A 25081-nucleotide genomic window follows, 5' to 3' on the forward strand; every position below is an offset into this window, starting at 1 on the left:
CAAACCAATAGCAACTCCTTTTTTTGCCAGGATGAGTCCAGTTGCCCTCTTATTTCAGGAATGGGATTATAAATGGTTATACTGAGGTCCCTCTGATTACTTAGTTGGCCTAGCATGCATTGTCCCACTATCAGGGCATTATCTAGATAAGGAGAGGCCTTAGCCAATCCCAGGGAAGGGAAGGAGGAGTTGGGGTTGTCATCTAAAATATCTGGGGTATTTTGGTCTCTTTTCTTTGGTTCAATGAAACAAATCTGACATGATTCCTTCAATGAAGGTTTTGGTATAGCATCATAAAAGCCTGCACGTAAGGATCCTCAGTCTATTTCTCTAGTTTCCTGCAAAATAAATCCAGTTGTGAAATAGTATCATAATTTGAAGAGCCATTTTGGAGCCAGGTTTCCCTGACCCTTACTTGTATTGAGGCCAAAATGTGTTGCAGAAAAAGATGAGTTTCTTGTGTTTTAGCTCATCAACGTTGAATTCCTTCCAGTTTTTCAGGATGCGTCCTAAGAGGGACTGCTCGGGTATTGAAGGGGCACCTCCTATGGTGTTTATACCTAAAGTGGACAGAAAAGAAAACAGCACAAAAATCAGGGCATCCTGTGAGTTTTGCTCTCAGCTTTGGTAACAGCAAGGGCGTCGCCTTCTACCAGTTACCTACTTCCTAGGCCTTGGAGGCGTCCCCTCAGTGACCTTACTAGTCCTTGGATGTCTCCAAGGAGAGAGGGTTTGGGACCCTGCCCATTTGTCCCTGTTGGCCAGGTAGGGGGATTGCCATTTCTTTTTCTATGCTTCTTTTTGATATAGGGCATGACCAGTAATGTGTCTGCCTGTGGTGCCCAGATGTATCCACTTTTCTTATGAATCTAAGAATCCTTCATAGTGGTGGAATTGCCACCTAGCTCGGGAATCTAAGATTTTAAATAAAACTTCTATATTTAAAGACATTAATGGAAGAGGACTCCTCAGAGAGAGAGAGAGAGAGAGAGAGAGAGAGAGAGGCAGAGATAAAGCCTGCCTTGGAAGCTTTGGATATTGCCAGAGTAAGCAGATCTTTCCTAAAAGTGAGACCCAAGGAATTAAGCCATGAGTAATTTTTGAAAGATTTACAGTTGCATTAAGTTCCTATTCCACTAACGCAGACACCCAAAGGAGGGAGACAAAGGTTAGGATGAATAACGATTTTGTGGTGGCAGCGGCAGTGGTGAGCTAAAAACAAACAGTCCTTTTTAAACCCGGCATGGACAGAGCAGAGCCCTCTCTGGTAAAGGTGCTGAATCAAGACGACACTCAGAAAGGATTACCAGAGCAGCGAGAAGGAACACGAGGAGGACGACAGGTATCCAGGTTCCCCAAAGCATATTGATTAGTTTATGGGCGGACTGGTGTAACGGGGCGGAAGGAAAATAGTGGCCATAGGTGCTTAGCCTTGGATTTATGAAGTTTTTTTGTCCTTCGTTAATAAGAACTTTAGGTTTGGAAGGGGGCTCACTCGCCTGTCTGGACTCTTCTGGTTGTCTGTGGTCCTCGATGTCCTGTGAAGACTGGGGAGGAGGGAGGGATAGGTTTAACTCTAGACAGGTTTCCCGCTTAGCTAACAGTTGGTCGTCCATTCTTGGTGTCCCCAAAATACTTATTTGGTCCTGTTGGGTTTGATAACAGGCAGAATAGGAGTACTGTGTGTGACTGACAAAAGACTAGCAACCTGCACCTAGTAATAATCAGCTTGGCCTGGGGGCCCTTCCTGGGGGCCCTTCCTGGAGGCCCTTCCTGGGGGCCCTTCCTGGGGGCCCTTCCTGGGGGCCCTTCCTGGGCGCCCTTCCTGGGCGCCCTTCCTGGGGGCCCTTCCTGGGGTGTCTCTGTCTCAGGCTCGAAAATGTATGGGTGTTAGGTTTCACCCAAATGTTAGGTCTCAGCCGGAGCAGCTTAAAAGTTGGGGCCTGTTCCTAGTCGCTGAAGTGTCTCCCGAGCTTTTATAACGTATTGTCCCGTTAAAGGATGGGGGCATTCAGGGACTACCGAGAAGGCATGTGAGACCAAATATTGTTCAGATTGGCAGTTGAGTGGCTTAATGAAATACCAACTGTGGGGATTTTTATCAATACCAGGCAGCTTTTAACATTTGAGAGTCCAGCGTAATTGTTTAAAGACAGAACAAGTGGCTCCTGTATTGATTAAAAAATTAGACCCGCTTACCTGCCTTGTTAAGGATCACCTGAGGCTCTTCTGTTGACATGGTGAATTTTTCCATGGGAGCCAAGGACCCCCGGCCCTGTCAGCTATCTGCAGCTACCATTTGGAGTTTCGAAACCCCTTTGTCCAAATCGGACATGGGACATTCTCACGTCTGATGGCCTGACTTTCCACAGTTTGGACATGGGGCAAGCAGTTTCGCCTTTTGCCCTCAGCAGGAACGGGTGCGGTGGCCTGGCTTACCACATTTGAAGCAGACCCCTTGTGGAGTCTGTTGATCTGGTGTCGTGTCTTCTCTTTGTCCCTGAGGTTGCAAGGCAAGACAGCAAGAGCTGTCAGTTGAGCCTGTTTCTTAGTTTGTTCCCCTTTGTGCCAGTTCCTCAGGGCTTCCTCTGCCTGGTCACGGTTATTAAATACCCCATAGGCCATATCTAGCAGCTAAGGCATCAGAGCCTGAGGGCCCAACTGTAACTTTTGGAGCTTTCACCTAATATCAGGGACAGACTAGCTGATAAAAATGTTGTCCCAGTAGGGACTAGTTCTTGGGGTGGAGGAGTCTGTGTTAGTGCATTCTCTAAAAACTTCCACAAGTTTAATCCTAGATGAGGCTCATTTGGTCAGAGAAGGAATTCAACTGCCTGGACTTGTCCCAAATTAATTAAGTACTGCTCTTAATGAGTTCACTGGTTTTACGTGCCCTTAGAGTTTAACTAGTTCTGAAATATAGCCCTCGATGGTCAGGGTCCCCAGGCAACGTGGGGTGCACAAAAGCCCAAAAGAGAAAATGTCCTTGGTGTCTCTGAATACTCCCAAAGGGTATGTCCCTGGGAGTAAAGATTACCCATGACCCTTCAGGGGCACCAAGCTCCTGCCAAAAGGAGGAGCATTGTCGGTCACGACTGCCTACAGGTGTCCCTGTTTTTCTCACTCCTGCTGACTGTAGCCTGTGTGAGGGTAGCGACCCCATCATACGGCAACCCTGCCAGCCCCTGTCCTGAGGCCCGTGTCCTCCCCTGGTGTCTGCGATAACCCAGGGTGAGCGACCTTCCTGAAGGCTTCAAGGCTTCTCTGTAGATTCTGTAGCCAGTGATTAATTCTTGTGTTCCTGGGGTGCATTCCCCTAAAATGGACATCCTTATAGTTCCAGGACCTGTTTAGGTTCTAGTTTTCATTCTCTGAAAGGGTGGTAAGTATCTGAAAATGGGTACCAGCCACTAAGGGAAGGCGGTATGTGTAATTATGTTAAAAAAAAAAAATCTAAGAAAACCTCAGCTTTCTTCAACTTACAGTCTGTCCAAGTAAGGCTGTATTTTATATTTTTGCTAATCTGAACCTGACAATAGTTAATCAAATGGTGGATAAGATAAACCCAGAGGGCAAAGCTCCTGTGGTTCAGGTCCCTGACTGCCTGTGAGCAGAGGCTGGCCTGACATGCCTTGCAACAATGAGAAGTGCAAGACCTAGCAGCAAGCTTGGAAAGCACCTGACAAATTCCTCTTCCCGCACTTCCGGGAGAACAAGACACGAAAATATGAGTGAGGTGGGCCGCATAGGCGCGACGAAGAGCGAAAGAGAAAAGTAATGATAGGAAGTCAGGCAGCACCACTCAAGTGCAAGGGAGGTGGGAGGCTAAGACTTACCAGAGACCAAGATGAGGGGTAATTAACTTCCAGTAAATCTCCTGGCTTGCTTGCCAAAGACTGTTGCCAGACAGGCTAAATTAAAGGTCCAGGTTCTTGTTCTACCTGTCCAAAAGAATTTGGACAGGGAACGCAAAAAAAGTCACACAGACTGAGAGAAACAAAGCAGCAGTGTATTAAGGGGCAGAAGCAAACGCACTTGAAAAAGAACTCGGGCGTCCTCGCCAGTGAGGAGGGCATCTGAGGAGTTTTCTGACCCCCCTCCTTTTATTTCAATGCCTTGAATGGATGCAGGTTTCTTTGATTAGGGGCAGAATATTCATTGGTGGGAGGATGGGGTGGGATCTTAATTGCACCTGGTTACATCTGCTTCTCTTGCGAGTCTGTCTCCTGAAGCCACTGCACGTGTGCTCTAAGAGCCGTTTTTTCCCCTAGCAGTCAAGCACCAGGTGTGGAAGGTTGTATAGCAGTCAGCTGCAGCCTGTGCATTTCTATTGCTCATGCTGGGCTGAGCTCTGTGGGTTTTCTGGTCAGGGTTCCCTGTTCAGGTGTCACAAAGTTTAATCAAGGTTTAATGTATGTTCTTGTTGCTGATGCCATTCCTCCATGCTTCATAACCTCATTAAGTGCAACACAAGGAGAGGTGGCTTTGCCTTTTGCCTAATGTCTGTGTATGAGGAGGCTGTCCTTGGGTTGGGCCCTGTCTCTCCTGCCTCACTTGGGGTTTGCTCCGTATATCAAGCAACATGCTAGGTGCTTGGTATACACAACTTCTGCCCTGCTTTGCAAACGAGGTGTTCAGTCTTGTTGGAGAAGAGCATGCGTAGACAAATGAGTCCAGTGTAATGCGGTAAAGGCGGTTGAAAGCAAAAAAGGTGATGGGGTTGGGGCGGGTGTATCCTGCACAGGCACTTAATCCAGAATGAGAAGGGGGGGCAGAAGTATGGAAGATTTCCTGAAGGAGATGACATCTCAGTTCAGCCTTGAACGATGAGCAGAAGCTGAGAACAGCGAAGGGTGAGGAGTGTCGAAGCAGTTCATTGTTGCTAGAACATGAAGTGGGTCAGCATGAGTGTTAGGCAAGACTGAAGTGCATTTTAGGCACTGTAGGTGATAGGGAGCTTTTGAAGAGCTCTTAAGCAGATACTATCATATCTGCAAGCTTAATGGTTGGGAGAGAATGAATTTGAGGATTGTTATGTGTGCAGATTTGTGACAGAATTGCATAGGGGAGCTGAGGCTGAAGGCAGAAACTAAGATTGTGATCATGGAAACAGAGCACAGGAGACAGAAGGTAAATTTGGTGGTTGCTTGGATATGGGCTGTGAGGGGGGAGTGTAAAATTTGCTCGTTGGGGAACTACTTTGATGGATGGTGGTGTCATTTACTGATGAGAAATGGGTCTGGGGAAAGGGAGTGTTGACGCATTCAGTTTCCTGTAGATGGAGAAGTCTAGCAGGCTAGCAGGAGCTATATATGAGGTCAGAAGTGAGATACAATTTGGGGAGTTGTCCGTACAGATAGTTGCTAAAACCATGAGTGGGGTTGAGGTCACCCTGGAGAGACGCGAACACTTGGGAAATGGTAACATGTATATGGTAGGTGGAAGATTGTGAATTTAGTAGAAGGACTGATCAGACAAGAAAGATTGGTGCTCAGAAATCAAGGCAGTAGTTTGGAAATGGGATTCTCTCAATGCCAGGTGCAAGGGAGGTGTCTAGTAAGATAAGGATTGAGTAGTATCAACTGGACTGAGCAATATGTGAGCCTATTCTTAGTAAAATAGCCTCTGTGGATGGCCTGGCTGGAAGCCATATTGCAGAGGATTTTAAATGAATGGAAGATAAAAATGAAGACTTTTCTAGAAACTAATAAATGATTGGAAGAGAGAGGGACATCTGGGCAAAGGGAGGTTCTTGAGGGGAGTATCTGGGGGCAGGTATTGCCTGTGTAGAGAGCAGGCTTCATTTTGTGTTTTTCCTGTTCCTTTAGAATTTCCGCGTGGATGTGGTACACATGGATGAAAACTCATTGGAGTTTGACATGGTGGGAATCGACGCAGCCATTGCCAATGCTTTTCGACGCATTCTATTAGCTGAGGTATAGGTGGGCATGATGGCAAAGGTGGCGTTGTGTGGGGAGTCCTCATTTGTAGAATTGTCTCAAGTGGTATTTTTCCTGCAGTTTTGCTGAGCGTTCCTCCTGCTCATTCTTTGTAAACTTTTCATCAAGCGTTCTTCTAGGAGGAAGTCTCCATCTCCCTATGTGAGGAGGCAGGGAGTAGATGGGGAATCTACAGGGTCTTCGTAGATGAGTGGCTTCCTTTTCTTGGGCAGGTGCCAACCATGGCTGTGGAGAAGGTCCTGGTGTACAACAACACTTCCATTGTCCAGGATGAGATCCTCGCTCACCGCTTGGGGCTCATCCCCATTCATGCTGATCCCCGCCTTTTTGAATATCGGAACCAAGGTGAGGGTTTGAGAAAATGAAATTTGGGGGGAAGGTGGGCAGCTCTCCTCTGAAGTTGATTCTGGAATCAGACTGCCTGTGTTCGAACCCTTGATTGGCTACTGTATGACCTTGGGCCCGGTACCAGTCTTTTGGTACATCAGTGCTGTTGTCTGTGAGGACACGCGCCCTTGCCTTACCAGGGTTGCCAAGAGGATGAGAGAAACATGCAAGGCATTCAGCGTAGTGCCTGGCACCGAAGTCCACTAGCTCTTTAACAGCCCCCACCTCCTCCCTTTGTGTAGGAGATGAAGAAGGCACAGAGATAGATACCCTGCAGTTTCGGCTGCAGGTCAGGTGCACTCGGAACCCCCACGCCGCTAAAGATTCCTCTGACCCCAATGAGCTCTATGTCAACCACAAAGGTAGGTACCGGTGGGGTGAGGAAGAGGGCCCCCTGTTGGTGGGTGCCAGTTTTAGGGACTTTGGTCTGATGTGCTTCCTCCCACAGTGTACACCAGGCACATGACATGGGTCCCCCTGGGGAACCAGGCTGACCTCTTCCCGGAGGGCACCATCCGACCGGTACATGATGATATCCTCATCGCTCAGCTGCGGCCTGGCCAGGAGATTGACCTGCTCATGCACTGCGTCAAGGGCATTGGTGAGAGCCTTTGATTACCCTGCGGTGAGGTATGACTAAGGGACTCGGCTGAGATGTCCCCGACAGGCAGAGAGCCAATGGGCCTTTGATGTCAGGAGCTTAGGGAATGTGAGGAAGGGTCTCCTTCCAGGCTCTGAGTTCCCTCTTCCCTCCAGGCAAAGATCATGCCAAGTTTTCACCTGTGGCAACAGCCAGTTACCGGCTCCTGCCGGACATCACCCTGCTTGAGCCCGTGGAAGGGGATGCGGCTGAGGAGCTGAGCCGGTGCTTCTCACCTGGTGTTATTGAGGTGCAAGAAATCCAAGGTATGGGATTTGGGATGCCAGGCCCTAAAGTGTATTTTCTTTGAAGGTAGCAGAGAAATAAAAGCTCTGGGCTCATGTATTTACAGTACGGTTTGTTTTCACTAGGTACAAAGGTGGCCAGAGTCGCCAGCCCCCGGCTAGACACGTCCAGCAGGGAGGTCTTCCGGAACGAGACGCTGAAGAAGGTCGTACGGCTGGCTCGCGTTCGGAACCATTACATCTGTGAGTTTCAAGCTGGAGGGTGGGGTGGGGCTGGAGTTCTTTGGTGCTGCAGCTGCCTTGCGGAGTTCAGATGTAGAATCTAGCAATACGTATAAGGAGCTTTTGTAAGCCCTGCCTGGGCTAAAGTGTCCCTTTGGTCCCCAGTCTCTGTGGAGTCAACAGGGGTGTTGCCACCAGACGTGCTGGTGAGTGAAGCCATCAAGGTACTGATGGGGAAGTGCCGGCGGTTCTTGGATGAGCTGGATGCGGTTCAGATGGATTGAGGCTGCGCTGGACCTGGCACGGCTGGGATTGGATGCCCCTGAGGCAAGCTGAAGATTTTAGGTTCTGACCTGCCCCCACAGGACTGCCGTAGAGAGCCCAGAGACTAGGGGTCCTGAGTTTTCTGGGGACAATTCCAGCTTTATTTTCAGTCAATACACTTCGTTAAATGTGCCACAAAATGTGACTTTTATGCCTTTGTAAGGTCTTAATGTAAATAAATTCACATCCAGACAAAAATCCTTTTGTTGGAGACCACTTTTTCAGTTTTCGTCCAAAACTATGGGGCACCTCAGAAGAGATCTGGCGTTATTTAGCAGTTAAGAGCATTGGGCTCAGACATCACTGCAAGTCAGGGCCAAGTCCCTCTGAAGCCCCTTGAGAAATGCCAAGTGTGATGGTTTCTGGGGGCACAGCCAGACCACAGGAAAACACCGTGTGCTGCTTAACCTATTTCCTGGATACCAGAGGAAGTTCCTGAGAGAAAAAAGGGTGGTCCACGGCAGTCAAGTCACATCAAGAGCCACACAAGGAAGAGTAACAGTCCCCTTGGGCAGCCCCTCTGGGTTAGGTCCAGTGGCCACCAATGACGACACTGAGAGAATGGAAGGGCCGCCTGGTCTACGTGTCAGGAATAGAAAGCTGCTTCTGGCTGGCATGCTATTTCAGAGGGTTTGACAGAGCAGGTCTGTCAGTCACAGTTCTTCCTGCCCAGCCCCCTTAGCAAGCAAGAGGCTCATGAGGAACAGTGGCCCTGGAGTACGTTACTAGTTTGAAGAAGGGAGATGGGGCCCTTTCTATATGAAATTGAGATTTTTACTGACATGCAGATGTGCTTTAGAGTTAATGTTTCTACAAAAAGGTTCTATAAACAATAGAAAACTTCTAGCATGAAGTCACAGGATGTTAAAAATATTACAACACAATAAATACAACTATACCCTCCACAGCCCCACCGCAGAGAAGAGTAGGCAGCTAACAAGTTTGGAGGGAAACATGCTGAGATGGCCTTCACAGTGGACAAGAAGCCCAAAGCACCACCCAGGAAGAGGGGATGGACCAAGTCTGTGCCATAGAAAGCGCAATGTGGGACTCCCAAGTCCGTTTCCCCAGCTTTGCCTCTTCCTGACCTTACCCTACCTGGGGGCGGGGGATCACCAAAACCCTGGTCAGTGGATTGGATCAATGCCAGGCCTCTGTGGGGAACACGTGGACACACACTCTAAATGTGTGTCCTTCTGTATAGATTAACTAGTCGTGCATCCATGTCCCCTGTGCTTATAGGGCCATCCAGTGATGTTTAGAACAGACTGGAGACTCACAGGTTGTGATGGGAAGGCATATTTTTTCTTTTGGAAATGGCCCATGAGGGAAGTGACCAGGGACCTGAAAGACCACGAGATTTTTGAAGGCACCTGGACTGAGCTAGTCCTAGGAGAGACCAGTGGCTTTGCCAGCTGCTTGTCACAGATGTAGCCTAGTTGGTCTGGGTTACCCTTAAATGCCAATGACATCATGTGACACTGGATAGGGTACTGTGGCTCTTGTGCCTGAGTGGACCCTGGGGACTGGGGAAACCACACTGAGGGGTCATTCGTGGAGGGACAAAATGTGTGAGCTCTAAGGGATGTTACAGAGCGCTACAGACCCTGGCCCAGCCCTGGTCCCTGAAGGTACTAACATTTGATACTGTGCCCAGAGCTTAGCAGTGGCCTGTACCATGGATCCCATCAGGTGACCAGATTCTTGCTCAAAACAAACAAAGCAGGAACTGGCCAAATTCAGTTCAGCACTCAGCACCTGACCCAGATATGCCCCTGGGGGATGGGGAAGGTCCCTGTCAGCCCAGCAGCAAGGGGGCTCAGTGGGACTTTCAACGAGCCAGGAGAAACTCTGGCACAAGTAGTTCAGGGCTGAGCCCCCGCCGCAAGCCTGGCTTGTCGCAGCATTGGGTATAGCGCCCCTAGTTACCACTCTGCACAGGTGTATGGCTGCCTGGGGGCGGGAGGGCTTGGGGAGAAGGGCCGCTCTGCTCTAGCTTTTCTCTCTTGGAAAAGGCAAAACTCCAAGTAGGATGGGAGATACCTGGGTAATCTAGACAGAATGGTGTAAGCCCTAACTCCCTTTCTTGATGCTTTAGCGTGGCTTCCGGCCCTGTACAGGGCCCACTCTCTCCAGCTCCAGACCTGGATCTCTCTCCAGGCTGACGACGGTGTAAAGTAAGGTGGCAGTGGAGAGGGGCCTAGAGAATAGCTACAAAGGGGAAGAAGAGATGACAATAAAGGTCGAGGAAGAATGCCCAAAAGCTTGACTCAGGGTTCAAAGATGGCGGCCAGGCTTCCCTCCTCATTGTCCAGCACCTCTGCTTCCAGCATTGGCTTTGTCTTTTTGAAAAGTGAGGGGAGATTCTTAATGTGAACTTCTTTTCGGAACTGCTCGCCCAAGGGTTTCTGTGGAAGACAAACGAGAAAGAACTAATGCTGGGTCTCAAGTGGTGGGTTGTTTTAAAGATCGTCTCACCATAATGGTCGTTGACTACAGCTGGTTTCTGGTTTGCCTGTACACATGGTCCAAGAAGACTGCAAAGGTGGTTGGGAGCACTAAGGAAAGGGTGTGAAGGGTGTGACCTACCCCAATGCACCCAGCAATGAGGCGTTTGAATTGGTCCTTCCGGCGCTTGTCAGCCACTTTCTGCAGAGAGGGGTTCAAAAGCTTGCAATCGAACTGGTCCAGTGAGTCCTTCTGAATTTCAGGGATCTGCTCCATCACAGCTCTTATCTCCAGGTACCTGGGACGCTGAGAAGTAGGGGTAAACCCACTCAATGGCACAGTTTTGGGCCCCGTCACCTTCCCTATCCCTTGCCACACCCACTTCTCAGGGGCAGCACTAGCAACTTGGCAGCTGCCTACGTTTAGGATTAAGGCCCAAGTGACCAGGAGCAGGCAGGCTGTGAGGGATGAAGCCGCAGCCATCCTGCCCCCAGGCTTTCTCCACTCACCAGCGCCTCATATATCTGGAAGGCCAGGTGGACCAGGGAAGCCATGCAGCCATCGTGCTGCCCATGCGTCTGTAAGCCCTTCAGCACACTGGTGAACAGCCATGTAACAGCATCTGCGAGCAGTGTCCCTGACAGCACCTGGGGAGACAGCTGTGCTCAGGGCCAAAGCGGGACTCTGAAGGCCTCAGCACCCTAGGTTCTTCCAACTGATTCAGTCAATCCTCATGACCCAAATGTTTCATGAGGGGAGAGGAGAAAGGGTGAGTAACCATACTTGTTTGAGGAGAGGCCAGCAGAGCTGTGTGGTCGTCCTCTGGCAGGACAGAGTATCCTTCCAGGCCAGGGAATTGAAGGCTGTAATTAACAGTGCTGTACAAACATCCTAACAGAAAAGGATGGAGAATTACAATGGGAAAATAAGTACAATGTTCTCTGAGTTCTTATGCATCAGGAGCTAGAGTTTTAATAGGTAAGCAGGAAAATGATAAAAGCAGCTACTGAAGAGATGGGAGTTTGTTTCCTCTATGTCTATCAGGCCATCCAAAAAAGAAAAACTAACCAATACAGAAGAGAAAACCTATGTGCAGGAAAGAGAGCTCAGGCCTGGGGGAGGCTGAACACCAGGGACTGGTGGCAATGTGCCTGGGTGTTTTTCTGAGCCTTTGCCCATGCCAGCATGGGAACACAGTGGCCTTGTGCCTTTCCCACTGTTTTCTTTAACTCATATAAAGGCGTATTACCAAAAAACCCTCCTGATGGCATCAGAAAATGAGAAAAGTGGAAGCGAGCTCCCTGGCTGGGCAAGGAAAAAATCTCGCCTGCCCCTCCACCCACCTCATGCTTCATTAGACATTTTCCCAGGTCTGTAAGCTCTGCCATGGCCGAGGGGGTTACCTCTGTGGCCATCATCTCTTCATCTGTAAGTAGAGACCAAAATGTTAAGCTCCATCCTTTCAGAACAGAGACCGTCCTTTCTGACAGAAGCCCACAGAGTAAAGGAGAGGTGAGTATCCTGGGCTGACTGGTGGTTAAAGGTACTAGGACAGCCCCCCAGCCTCATAAGAGGGCGTAGAAGCCTCTGCCCATGGCAGATCTAGAGATGCATCTAGCCATACGTTTGCAGAACAAGGAATTTTTCTGGACAGTTACCTAAAAAGCTGCAAATGCTCAGGATCTTTTGTCGTTAAACAAATATTTGAGGACCCACTATAGCAGTTACTGGGGATATAAGAGGAATACGACAAAGTCCCTTCCCTGTTAGGAGTTAAATTCTAGTGAGGGAGAGAAGTAATTAATAACACAAATAAAACATGTCAGGTAGTGATCAGTGCTGGAAGACAGAGCAGAGGAAGAATCTAGAGGCCGGCGTTGCTATTTTTGATAAGCTGGTCATGGAAGACCTCTCAGAAGTGACATCTGAGCAGAGACCTGAATAAAAAGCAAGGGGATGGGCCAGGTATATATAGTTGGGAGAACAATCGTTCTAGGTAGAGGAATCACCAAGCGCAGAGGCTCTGAGGAGGGACTGTGCTGGGGAATACAGCAAGGGGGCCAGCATGGACGAAAGCTAGATGTACAAAGTCTCCTCCACACCAGACTGCTAGGGACACAGTTTCTATGGGAACTGACCTGGTTACAAAAGTAACAATATTTAGGAGCTTAACGGCTGACCTCCAAGGGCCGCAACAGGCTCACTTACCATCTCCATCTGCAGGGGGAGCAGTACCATGGTCAGCACCTTTCTTTGAAACACAGCACACAGCTAAAGCAAGAAAGCAGGGTTACTAGGCTTATTACCACCAGACAACAGCCGTCTCAGGCCAATGGATCCCAAGCTGTCTCTGGGCAGGTGAGGAGTGGGGGAAGGTGGGATACCGCCCAGGCACAAAGTCAGCTTCACCAACAGAAATAGAGGCATTTGACCAGACCGTGTCCTGGTCCCTCTTCAAGTTCAGTCAACCGGCGGGAAATTACAGAATTACCTGAGAGTAAATGACCAGGAGAGGATGCCTGGTATGTATACTCGGTCTACTTTGGATCTCAAACAAGTGAACTGACCAAAAAATAAAAACGAAATATAACCACCTTCATGTCTAAGAATTAAAGAATTTCCCTATTTTGACAAAGCTAGAAGTTATTCCTACCATTAATCCAACTTCCTCCTGCTATTTTCAACCGTTTGCTCATAATCTGCCCTTAGTATGAACAACTACAATGCAGTTCACAATTCATAAAGTGTCCTTAAATTGACTTAAGAATTACATAGTTTCTATCCAGTTAATTATTTCTTATCAGTCTGTCAGTGTTGCTGCAAACATGTTAGGTGAGTGACCAGCTTTTTTTCCAGAAAAAGGCTTGTCTTCTACCCCTGGTTCCCACGCCACTTACTGATCAGGTCCATGACTTCTCGGGTTAACATCCTCACCAGTTGTTCCTCCAGCATCTCTTGAGACTCTGGGTTTTCATCTGTTGTCTCATCTTCTCCACTGCAGAAAACCAGGGGCCAAGTTCCATGGGAATGCAAAAGGAGCACTGACCCTAGCTAGACCTTCTGTGCCCACTTCCTTCTCCTGACTTCCTCTGGTCTACATTCCACTCAAAAGTTAGGAATGGGCAGCAGTGATCCACTGAGGGGCATTATTACTTGTGACTATATCCAGTTGGCTTGAGGGGAATGGATCAAAGTCCTAAGAATGTCTCAGCATTCACCTAAGGCAGCTGAAGGTACCCCCTATGAAGGCTTGAGCTGAGTCTGCCTGATGGTCACGGAAAAGCGATCTACCATCTAGGCTGAGGATGACTATGACCCACTACTGTTCTGGCCCTGGGATGGCAGAGTCCTTCCTCCATGGCCTGGCTGCCAGCTCACCCATCACAGAGAAGAGAAAGTCCCTTACCACAGCAGGCTCCTCTGGTTGATGACTTGCCATTTTTGGGAAAGCCTCTGGGAAAGCAAAAAAAGAAATAAGTGCTACACTAGGGAGAAAAGACAATATCTAAGGGCCACTTCATGGTTAGAATTAGCTGAAGGTGAGTCCAGGTAACAATGACAGGGCCTTGGGAGACCCCACAAGGTTAAAAAACCAGATACGGTTTCTATAACCTCTCCCACACCCACGACAAGGGCAGCATATCAAACACTTCTTTGCTTGGAAAGGATCAATGACATTTCAGAACTCCTGAGTCTCTCTGGACACACCTATTCTCTGCCCAGCTGGTCCCCCTGCTTAATTCCAGAGTCAGGGAAACAGACCCAGGAAGAGCACTCCCCTGATCACCTCTCCTCAGTTAACAGGAGGATAGGAGTAGAATCTGAATCTGCAGGTGCTTTGCAGGCAATGGAACCAGTTTAGTTCTTCAGGGGGGCTGCTCTACCCCGGGCAGCAAGGGTGGAGCGGCTGTGCGGCCATCCTGGCAGGGCTAGGAGACGATGCTTTCAGGAGCTCTTGACTTGTGAGACTCATGAGAGGCCACCCACTCTAAGAGGCCTCTTTGCCACCCTTTCCTGGCCAATGTCTTACCATGTGAAGGTAGGTGAAAAGAGGTCCAAGGATGGGAGACACCAGAGCTTCGTAGTGCTCCGGGGGACAGAAGAGCACCAGAGGCTTCACAAAGACCCGTGCCGCGGTAGGTTAAGAAGCTTTAGCACACGAGCGCACACCCGTCGTTCTAAGGCACCACTCCCCTGCCAGGCTGGAACTGTAGTAAACTCTCCTTACAATATAACTTGCAGGGAAGAACATACTCCCCCGAACAAAAACAAAGAGTCTGAATGGGAGTGCTGTGTGAGTGCTTCTTCAAAGAGAAGCACCTGACAAAGTACAGAAAAGGGATAAAAGCTTCATTTCTCATCTTTCCAAGAAATGGGATGGTAAGAATTTCCCCTAAGGAGAAAGAGCTTTCAACACCCCCTGGACTGCTTTCAGGTTTTTCCTTTTATTTACTTCAATCTTCTTGTCCTTCTAATGTGGCTACTATATACTGTCAAAAATGTTTCCATCTATTTCATATAGCTCAGCTCTGCCTCCTCTGGTGCTTCTGAACTGTTCCTGTCTTCAATCTTCTGGCCCTTTATCTGGTTATCTAGGGAGGTTTTTTTTTTCTTTTTCTTTTTTTTTTTTTTTTTTGCTGTACGCGGGCCTCTCCCGCTGCGGAGCACAGGCTCCGGACGCGCAGGCTCAGTGGCCATGGCTCACGGGCCCAGCCGCTCCGCGGCATGTGGGATCTTCCTGGACCGGGGCACAAACCCACGTCCCCTGCATTGGCAGGCGGACTCTCAACCACTGCGCCACCAGGGAAGCCCATCTAGGGAGTTTTGAAAGGATATGAAGCATGGGTCTGAGTCGGTAGTCAGGAATATTGTTCAAGTTGACGAAGGCAGAGCTGAGGAGCTGGGTGGCTAGGTGCTCCACGGTGTAGAAGTCCTGCTGCATGGAAGGGCCCGCCTTCCCTAGGATATGGAAACTGTAAGGGAAAATCATGAATAACATCAAATCCATTATCTGTTATCACCAGCCCTGACTGCCTTGGGAATTTCTAGTCTACAAGAAGACTTCTCAGCTAGAAAAGCAATTAACTGTATTTTCTTTTTAAGAGAACTTTAGCTTAATCAGTACACTTCGAAGATGTGGACTTAATCTTCTATCAGAAGGGAAAATAACAACCGCCCCCCCCCCCCCCCCCACACACAAAACAAAGGCCACAAACAAAACGCCCTAGACCCTTGCTGCTTAAAAAGTGTGAATTAAGAAAACATCATGAAACCAGATTCAGCATCTTTTAAAAGACAGATGTCGGTACCCAAGATCAACAGTAGCCTTTCATTACTTTGTAAGTAATATGGATTTACAATGGAGAATCTTTTGTTAGTTGGCTGACTAGAGCACTGTGTTAGCGAGATCAGTGCCCTGGGGAAGTTGGTGTACAGAAGGGCCAGTTACACCCCCCACGCCACAACCAGGACCCCAAGACAAAATATGGCCAGCTATCTCCCAGTGTCCATGAAGAGTGGGCTATGAGAGTGAGGGGTCTGAGAAAATGCATCCCCATCACTGTAACTTCTACTTTGGTCGCATCACTTTATGCACTGGAAACAGACAAGTTGGGCATTAAAATATCAAGTCATGGCTAGGACTTAAAGGCACATGTGACAGTTAAAATAAAAATTGCAGGAAACCAGCCTGTTCGTTTTGATTTGACACTAGAATCATGAGTTTCCTGTCAAATTCTGTCCTCACATTACCTGTACACTAGAATTCTAGATCAGATGTCCAGCCCAAGGCCATCCTATACAATGCACGTCTAGGAGGAGAATATGAAAAGGCAGCATTGGTTCCTTACCAGTTTTCATAGAGGGTGCAGAAGAAACGCTGCATTCTTTCTAAGACCGTTTTGTAGACAGGAGAGTCATTCAGTTCCAAGAGAGGCTGAGGTAATCCTACAGACAAAGATGGATCAGGAACCCGCTGCTCCTCTGCTGAGGGTCTCAACCTGCCAACACCCTCCCGTAGGCAGAGGTGGTTTGGGGGGCGGGGTGCTATAAATGCAAAGCAGCTGACCAAGTCTTCTACCAGCTGGAAGTGCTGACAGCTTCCCTAAAGTGACTGCTACACTGTATTTGCAGGGAAAGGCGAAAGCTCTCTAAGTGTCCAGGTTTGAGTACTCTTAACTGTTGCCTGGGTTTCTCCAGATGGAACTTGTACCAAAACACACAATGATAGCCCAAAATGATCTCTCCGTAAAGTACTGGGAATGTCCCCCCCTTCCTTTTAAAGTCACAGAACCTCTTTTTTCAAGCAAAATTTTATGCAAAAGCCCGAGGTGTATAGCAGATAAAAATGAAACCCACTTATCTCAGGATAACAATTGCCTTAAAAGATCTATACTTCTAATCAGAGGCAATTTTGTTTCCAATCTTGCTCCTGGTTGGAAGCTGCCAGAGGGAACTGTTTGTCCATTCTAGTATGTTTTGGTTGGTCATACATTTCTACAGCAGCAGTTCCTGGCTTAATATGAATAACTGAAGGGGGGGCAGGAGGGTAACAGGTGGTGAAGCAACACCTAATTTTTATATTAATAACAAGACATTTTTTGGACGTTTCATTTTTGCTGGTGTCTCCAAAAGGGAGCTTAAGTGTAGTGGTGCCAAAGGAAATGGCCCAGGACCATTTAGGCCAAGAGAGATAGCCATGGGCCCTGGAAAGACAAGCTAACAGTCTTCTTTTCATTAAGTCATAGCTGAGGCATGCTCACTAGACTGCTTAATCATGGCCAGGCCCAGGCAGAGGTGATAGCCGGGGCAAAAACACACTGTCGGGGTTGTGATGGTAAGCCAGCCTGAAGCTCCAGAGATAGGCACAAGGTTTAGACATCTCTGGTGTCTCTAGCTCTAACTTCTTCTTTTTTTTTTTTTTAAATAAATTTATTTACTTATTTATTTTTTATTTTTGGCTGTGCTAGGTCTTCGTTGCTGCACGCAGGCTTTCTCTAGTTGCAGTGAGCGGGTGCTGCTCTCTGTGGTGCGTGGGCTTCTCGTTGCTGTGGCTTCTCTTGTTGTAGAGCACAGGCTCTAGGTGTGCGGGCTTCAGCTGTTGTGGCACGCAGCCTCAGTAGTTGTGCCGTGCAGGCTCAGTAGTTGTGGTGCACAGGCTTCGTTGCTCTGCGGCATGTGGGATCTTCCCAGACCAGGGCTCGAACCTGTGTCCCCTGCATTGGCAGGCGGATTCTTAACCGCTGCACCACCAGGGAAGTCCTCTAGCTCTAACTTGTAACCAACTGCCTTGCCCTCTGTGTTCCAGCCACACAAGTCACCTTCCTATTCCCTGGACATATCAAGCTCTTTGCTGCATGCCTCGGGATCTTGCACCTGCCATTCTGTCTGCCTAGAAGGCTCAGCATCTCCTTTTGCCCCCAGCCTGGCTGGCCCCTGTTCATCCTTCAAGTCTCCACTGGGAGGCAGTCTTGTGACTCCACTCCAAGACTGGGTCAGGTCTCCCAATAAACACTCCCACAGTCACTTGCCTTCACAGCACGTATCACAGTTATGATCGTGAAGTTATTTGCTAATGGGAGAAATGAGTTAAAGCAACATTCTGATCAAGGGAAAGATTGGGAAACTTGGCTCAGAAACTATTCCTTAAAAAAGTGATAACATACATAATATTTTACTGATTAAACCTATTTAACCTTAATTGTTTGAATACGTCCCCCCCCCATACACAAAAGGCAGGAAAGTACGCTAATATCCTTCAGGTCAAAAAGCATGGTTTATTTATAATCTAAAGGCTCTAACACATACTACCAGCTGGCAGCTAAAGTGAAGGCGGGGTTAACATGGGGTGTGTGTGCTTCTGAAGACCTTCTCTGCATGATAAGATAATGAAGTAAACAAACTTGTTCCTAGAGAGCCTGTAGGAACTCCATACATGCATTTCTGAACAAACAGGTGGTCAAGGTAGTGCCAGGTGAGGAGAAAGTGACACAAGGCACACTGAAGCTGCATTAGAGATAAGGTATAGAAATATAAAGGCATACCAAGGTATAGAAAACTTCAAGAAAAAAAAAAAGGTTACATTTCTTACCTAAAATAGCAGATTTTTCCACTTCAAGCATATCTAGAACCCTCGTAAAAGGTTCTGCCATTTTGGCTAGCATTTCTGGTGCATATAAAGTATTGTGAGTTCTGAAAAAAATAGGAATGCTATGTGAACTTTTCTTAGTCTGCTGGAGAAGGAAAGAGTGGGTTTCCATCTTGTAATTCAGTGATACTACATTTCCACATAGATACCTCTCTGTCAACACTACTCTTGGCAGGGGAATTTAAACGTTTCCCTGGAGAAGGGGATAGGCTTGATGCTATTAAGTTTATTTGTACAGTATACAACACCTAACAGCAATCAACCACAAGAACTGAATTCTGAGAGAGCCGGACAACATCACAGTCTAAAGCTGGAAAGCAAAATTCTTTCAAACCTGAGACAATGCCAAGGCACTCCCAGTTTTCTGACTGCCCGTGATAGAGGATGAAATGTCAGAGGCATCATGGTTCACAGGCAGGAACACAGAGCAGGTAGTAACATGCCCCCATTTTTAGGATGTTTTGTCTCTGAATCAAGAGCATGGACCCAACAATGCTCTGGCAGCTGTTTAGTCTCCTAGAGGCACATCTGCAATTCCCAGCATAAGCATCTCTTCCCCACCAAAATGACTTACCTTTGTTAGACTACAGACCTGATCTACCTGCCTTCCACAGCAATGGCACCACGGAACAATCTATAGCCAGAGGGCATAACTACCTATTTCTCTTTTAAAAGTTAACTATAAAACATTTCAAATGTATAGAAAATTACAGAACATGGACCAGCAAGATTAAATATTTAAGATGAACAATGAAAAGATCATTTTAGACCATGCTTATTTTTTAAAAACCCTCAATAATGTTTTTGAAGTCTAACCATGTGCATTCATTAGTACCCACGTTTAAGCTGCCTTTTTATGACTGGCTTATTCCACTTAGCATAGTCAGGGTTCACCCATGTTGTAGTATGTTGCAGAAATTCCTTCCTTTTTAAGGCTGAATGATATTCCACTGTTTGTATAGACCACATTTTGCTTATCCATTCATCCACTGATGGACACTGGTTGCTTCCACGTTTTAGCTATTGTAAGTAATGCTGCCATGAACATAGGTGTATAAATACCTCTTTAAGACCCACTTTCAATTCTTTTGAGTATATACCTCAAGCTGGACTTGTTGCTTAACATGGTAATTCTACTTTTAATTTTTAAATTGATTTTTATGCTTTTGGCCGTGCTGCACGGCGTGCAGGATCTTAGCTCCTCAACCAGGGATAGAATCCGGGCCCCCTGCAGTGGAAGCATGGAGTCCTAACCACTGGACCACCAGGGAATTCCCACTATTTTTAATTTTTTGAGGAACCGCCAAACTGTTTTCCAGAGTGGCTGTACCATTTTACATTCCTACCAACAGTGTAAAAGAGTTCCAATTTCTCCACACCCTTGCTAACACCTATTACTTTCTTTATTCAACATTATTATTTTTTTAATGTATAATATCTTTTTTTTAACATCTTTATTGGAGTATAACTGCTTTACAATATTGTGTTAGTTTCTGTTGTAACACCCAATCCATTGATTAGCTCTAGTAGTTTTCTGGTAGCATCTTTGGGATTCTCTATGTATAGTATCATGTCAAATGCAAACAGCGACAGTTTTCCTTCTTCTTTTCCGATTTGGATTCCTTTAATTTCTTTTTCTTCTCTGATTGCTGGGGCTCAGCAAAGTCTATTTTGAAACTAACACAATATTGTAACTATTTTGAAACTAACACAATATTGTAAATAGACCACAAAGTCTATTTTGTCTGATACGAGAATTGCTACTCCAGCTTTCTTTTGATTTCAATTTGCATGGAGTATCTTTTTCCATCCCCTCACTTTCAGTCTGTATGTGTCCCTATGTCTGAAGTGGGTCTCTTGTAGACCACATATATACAGGTCTTGTTTTTGTATCCATTCAGCCAGTCTATGTCTTTTGGTTGGAGCATTTAATCCATTTACATTTAAGGCAGTTATCGATATGTGTGTTCCTATTACCATTTTCTTGATTGTTTTGGGTTTGTTATTGATGATGTCTTCCTTCTCTTGTGTTTTTTGCCTAGTGAAGTTCCTTTAGCATTTGTTGTAAAGCTGGTTTGGTGGTGCTGAACTCTCTCAGCTTTTGCTTGCCTGTAAAGACTTTTAATTTCTCCGTCGAATCTCAATGAGATCCTTGCTGGGTAGAGTAATGTTGGTTGTAGGTTTTTCTCTTTAATCACTTTAAATGTCTTGCCACTCCCTTCTGGCTTGCAGAGTTTCTGCTGAAAGATCAGCTGTTAACCTTATGGGGATTCCCTTGTATGTTACTTGTTGCTTTTCCCTTGCTGCTTTTAATATTTTTTCTTTGTATTTAATTTTTGATAGTTTGATTAATATGTATCTTGGTGAGTTTCTCCTTGGATTTATCCTGTATGGGACACTCTGTGCTTCCTGGACTTGATTGACTATATCCTTTCCCATATTAGGGAAGTTTTCAACTACAACTTCCTCAAATATTTTCTTAGTCCCTTTTTTTTCCCTCTTCTTCTTCTGGGACCCCTATAATTCAAATGTTGGTGCGTTTAATGTTGTCCCAGAGGTCTCTGAGACTGCCCTCAATTCTTTTCATTCCTTTTTCCTTATTCTGCTCTGCGGTAGTTATTTCCACTATTTTATCTTCCAGGTCACTTATCCGTTCTTCTGCCTCAGTTATTCTGCTGTTGATTCCTTCTAGAGAATTTTATATTTCATTTACTGTGTTGTTCATCATTGTTTGTTTGCTCTTTAGTTCTTCGAGGTCCTTGTTAAATGTTTCTTGTATTTTCTCCATTCTATTTCCAAGATTTTGGATCATCTTTACTTATTACTCTGAATTCTTTTTCAGGTAGACTGCCTATTTCCTCTTCACTTGTTTGGCCTGGTGCATTTTTACCTTGCTCCTTCATCTGCTGTGTATTTCTCTGTCTTCTCATTTTGCTTAACTTACTGTGTTTGGGGTCTCCTTTTTGCAGGCTGCAGGTTCGTAGTTCCCGTTGTTTTTGGTGTCTGCCCCCAGTGGCTAAGGTTGGTTCAGTGGGTTGTGTAGGGTTCCTGGTGGAGGGGACTGGTGTCTATTTTCTGGTGGATGAGGCTGGATCTTGTCTTTCTGGTGGGCAGGACCACATTTGGTGGTGTATTTTGGGGTGCTGTGAACTTATTATGATTTTAGGTAGCCTCTCTGCGAATGGGACCCAGGGTGGTGTTCCTGTCTTGCTAGTTGTTTGGCATAAGGTGTCCAGCACTGTAGCTTGCTGGTCGTTGAGTGGAGCTGGGTCTTCGCGTTTAGATGGAGAGCTCTGAGAGAGCTTTTGCCGTTTAATATTACGTGGGGCTGGGAGGTCTCTGGTGGACCAATGTCCTGAACTCAGCTCTCCCACCTCAGAGACTCAGGCCTGACACCTGGCCAGAGCACCAAGACCCTGTTACCCACATGGTCAGGTATGTGGGGAGTTTCTTGCCTTTTGGGAAGTCTGAGGTCTTCTGCTAGCATTCAGTAGGTGTTCTGTAGGAGCTGTTCCTCATGTCGATGTATATTTTATATATTTGTGGGGAGGAAGGCGATCTCCACGTCTTACTCCTCCGCCATCTTGAAGCTATCTCAACATTTTTTATTGTAACCATCCTATTGGGTATGAAGTGGTATCTCATTATGGTTTTGATTTGCGTTTCCCTAATGACTATGGATGTTGAGCATCTTTTCATGGCCTTGTTGGCCATTTGTATATCTATTCAAGCCTTTTGCCTATTTTGATTAGATTATCTTTTTCCATGTGTCTATCCTTCTCAGTACCAAACTATTTTGATTTCTGTAGCTTTGCAGTAAGTTTTGAAAAGGAGAAGTTTGAGTCTCCCAACTTTCTTTTTCAAGACTGTTTAGGGGCCCCTTGCAATTCCATATGAATCTGAGGATAAGCTTTGTGCAAAAAAAAACTGTTGGAAATTGTTTTTTTTAAATGTATGTACGTATGTATGTATGTATGTGCCGTGCTGCACAGCATGAGGGACCTTAGTTCCCTGACCATGGATTGAACCTGTGCCCCCTGCAGTGGAAATGCTTGGAGTCCTAACCACTGGACCACTAGGGAATTCCCACTGTTGGAATTTTAACAGGGGCTGCATTCAATCTGTAGATTGCTTTGAGTAATATTTCCATCTTAACGAACGTAAGTCTTTCAATTCATGAATACAGGATGCCTTTTCATTTAGGTCATCTTTAATTCCAGAATGTTTTTTAGTTTTCAGTGTATAAGTCTTTCATATCCTTGGTTAAATTTATTCCTGGGTACTTTATTCTTTTGAATGCTATTGTATATGGAATTATTTTCTTAATTTCCTTTTGGGATCATTCATTGCTGGTGTATAAGAACACAACTGATTTTTGTATGATGATCTTGTATCCTATAACTTTGTTGAATTTATTTATTAGCAGGAGTAGTTTTTGAACTCCCTTCTAGTCCTAGTTTGCTGAGTGTTTTTATCATGCGAGGGTGCTGGATTCTGTCAAATGCTTTTTCTGTGTCAATTAAGATGATCAAGTGGGTTTTTTTCCTTTGTTCTATTAATATGGTGTACTATGCTGATTTATTTTTGTATGTTGAACCACTCTTATATCCTTGAGATAAATCCCACTTGGTCATAGTGTATAATCCTTATAACATGCTGTTGGATTCAATTTGCTTGTATTCTGTGAGGCTATCCATAACTCTACCTTAGCCCTTACCTCCTGCTGTGTGGAGCTCAGGGGTTGGTAAGTGGTGCCACTTACTTTTAAAAACTGCAATTTGCCAACTTTTTAGTTTCTGAATTAAGTTTTTCTTGGTTGTTTGGGAAGATGTCTAATACTATGAAATGATCTCTGATAAAATCAGTCCTTTTTTTAAAAAAAATAGAGCTTTTTTCCTATTTATTGATTTATTTATTTACTGGCTGTGTTGGGTCTTCGTTGCTGCACGCAGGATTTGTCTAGTTGCTGCGAGCAGGGCTACTCTTCACTGCGGTGAGTGGGTTTCTCATTGCAGTGGCCTCTCTTGTTGTGCAGCACGGGCTCTAGGCACACAGGCTTCAGTAGTTGTGGCTCGCAGGCTCTAGAGCTCAGGCTCAGTAGTTGTGGTGCACGGGCTTAGCTGCTCCACGCCATGTGGGATCTTCCCGGACCAGGGACCGAACCCGTGTCCTCTGCATTGGCAGGCAGATTCTTATCCACTGCATCATCAGGGAAACCCCAAATCAGTTCTTCTTGAAAAGAAATTCATAGTCTTAAATTTGATGGGGAACAGATGAGATGTTTTTTATTTTTATTCTTTAATTAAGTGTGACTGTGATCCCAAGATATAATTTAAAAAATATAACACATCATATGTCAAATGTCCCTGATGGTACAACAAAATCTTGTATTCTGTATAGTCTCCTCTCCTCCTCCTCCCCTTTGCCAAGGAGGTGGCACCATGGTGGCTGCACCTGTAACTCACAAGTAATGGAAGGAGGACTCAGTACATACTGCTCTTGTATCTATGGCTCCAGGGAGTCCTACAAGCCCTAGTAACATTCAGGTTCCTGAAGTATCACCTTTCCTGACACACTTGCAAGTTAGAGCACTATGATTCCACATTAAGAGGAACTAGTTATTGCTTTGGCAAAGAAAAAGACAATCAAGTGATAAAAGTTTTAAGTTCTGCAGTCTGTACCTATCTGAAATATTCTTAGTATCACCAACTAAGAGTGTAATTGCCATACACACAGGTATATATTATTCAGCCATAACAGAGGAGAAAATCTTGCTATTTGTGACAATGTGATGGACCTTGAGGGCATTATGCTAAGTGAAACACATCAGACACTGAAACACAAATACAGTATGATCTTACTTGTACGTTGAATCAAAAAAACCAAACTCATAGAAACAGAACAGTTTGATGGTTGCCCGAGGAGGGAGATGGGGGGTGGGGGAAAGACTTCAGTTAAAAAGGTAAGTTAAGTTCTGGAGATGTAAAATATACAGCACACTGACAATAGTTAATACTGTATTGTGTATTTGAAAGTTGCTAAGAGAGATCTTAAAAGTTCTCATCACAAGAAAAAATATGTGTTAACTATGTGAGCTGATGGGTGTTAACTAAACCTACTGTGGTAATCATTTCGCAATATATACATATATCAAACCAAAAAGAAAAAGTATAATCGCTATGCTAAACAAGACTTCCCACATACAAAGATTTCAATAAAACATATACAAGATATCTGGAAACAATGTAAAAAACTTTAAGTTAACAGAAAAGGTGTTATTCTAAACAGATAATGAATGATAATAATGAACCTTCTGAGAACCAGAGAATTCTGCTCCCCACATCTATCTTCCACCCAACCCACTAAGAACACACCGTGCAACAGAAATAGAATGTAAGCCACATAAGCCATTTAAAATTTTTTAACCAGCCAAACTTAAAAAGTGAAAAGAAACAGGTTAAATTAATTATCTTTTTATTTAACCCAACACATCAAAAAATCATTTCAATATGTTAGCAATATAAAAATTAGAGATATTTTTACATTTTTTGTACTAAGTTTTCAAAATATAGTGTGTGTTTTACACCTACAGTTTATCTCAATTCAGACTAGCCATATTTCAAGCGCTCAGTAGCCAGCCACATGTGGCTAGTGGCTACCATACTAGACAGTGCAGCTCTAACACCTTCGATTATCAGACTTTGTTTGA

At 45.7% G+C, this 25081-nt stretch overlaps 2 protein-coding genes across 4 annotated transcripts in view; one reads left to right on the forward strand and one right to left on the reverse strand.

Annotated features, from left to right (window-relative positions):
* Positions 1–7976, forward strand: part of POLR1C (RNA polymerase I and III subunit C) — a 9839-nt gene extending 1863 nt beyond the window's left edge. The window contains exons 3-9 of the mRNA XM_024766000.1: positions 5829–5936; positions 6173–6305; positions 6590–6709; positions 6796–6948; positions 7104–7253; positions 7359–7475; positions 7620–7976. Coding sequence (XP_024621768.1) covers positions 5829–5936; positions 6173–6305; positions 6590–6709; positions 6796–6948; positions 7104–7253; positions 7359–7475; positions 7620–7738 — 900 coding nt within the window. The 3' untranslated portion in view covers positions 7739–7976. The remainder of the gene's footprint in view (positions 1–5828; positions 5937–6172; positions 6306–6589; positions 6710–6795; positions 6949–7103; positions 7254–7358; positions 7476–7619) is intronic.
* A 1115-nt stretch (positions 7977–9091) lies between these two features.
* The window catches only part of XPO5 (exportin 5), a 43166-nt gene continuing 27176 nt past the window's right edge, over positions 9092–25081 (reverse strand). For 2 of the 3 annotated variants that reach the window (XM_024766003.1, XM_024766002.1), the window contains 12 exons: positions 18316–18416; positions 16076–16172; positions 15063–15199; positions 14257–14354; positions 13633–13679; positions 13124–13221; positions 12435–12497; positions 11570–11652; positions 11010–11117; positions 10736–10873; positions 10368–10532; positions 9092–10186 (listed from right to left, as the gene is read on the reverse strand). In XM_024766003.1, the coding sequence (XP_024621771.1) occupies positions 10049–10186; positions 10368–10532; positions 10736–10873; positions 11010–11117; positions 11570–11652; positions 12435–12497; positions 13124–13221; positions 13633–13679; positions 14257–14354; positions 15063–15199; positions 16076–16172; positions 18316–18416 (1273 nt within the window). In that variant the 3' untranslated portion in view covers positions 9092–10048. Of the gene's footprint in view, positions 10187–10367; positions 10533–10735; positions 10874–11009; positions 11118–11569; positions 11653–12434; positions 12498–13123; positions 13222–13632; positions 13680–14256; positions 14355–15062; positions 15200–16075; positions 16173–18315; positions 18417–25081 lie in introns of those variants that run through there. The other variant, XR_003006047.1, reaches the window with a different exon arrangement.

The sequence above is a fragment of the Neophocaena asiaeorientalis genome, unplaced genomic scaffold (genome assembly GCF_003031525.2).
Source record: "Neophocaena asiaeorientalis asiaeorientalis breed wild unplaced genomic scaffold, Neophocaena_asiaeorientalis_V1.1 scaffold46, whole genome shotgun sequence".
In the NCBI taxonomy this organism is placed as follows: Eukaryota; Metazoa; Chordata; class Mammalia; order Artiodactyla; family Phocoenidae; genus Neophocaena; species Neophocaena asiaeorientalis.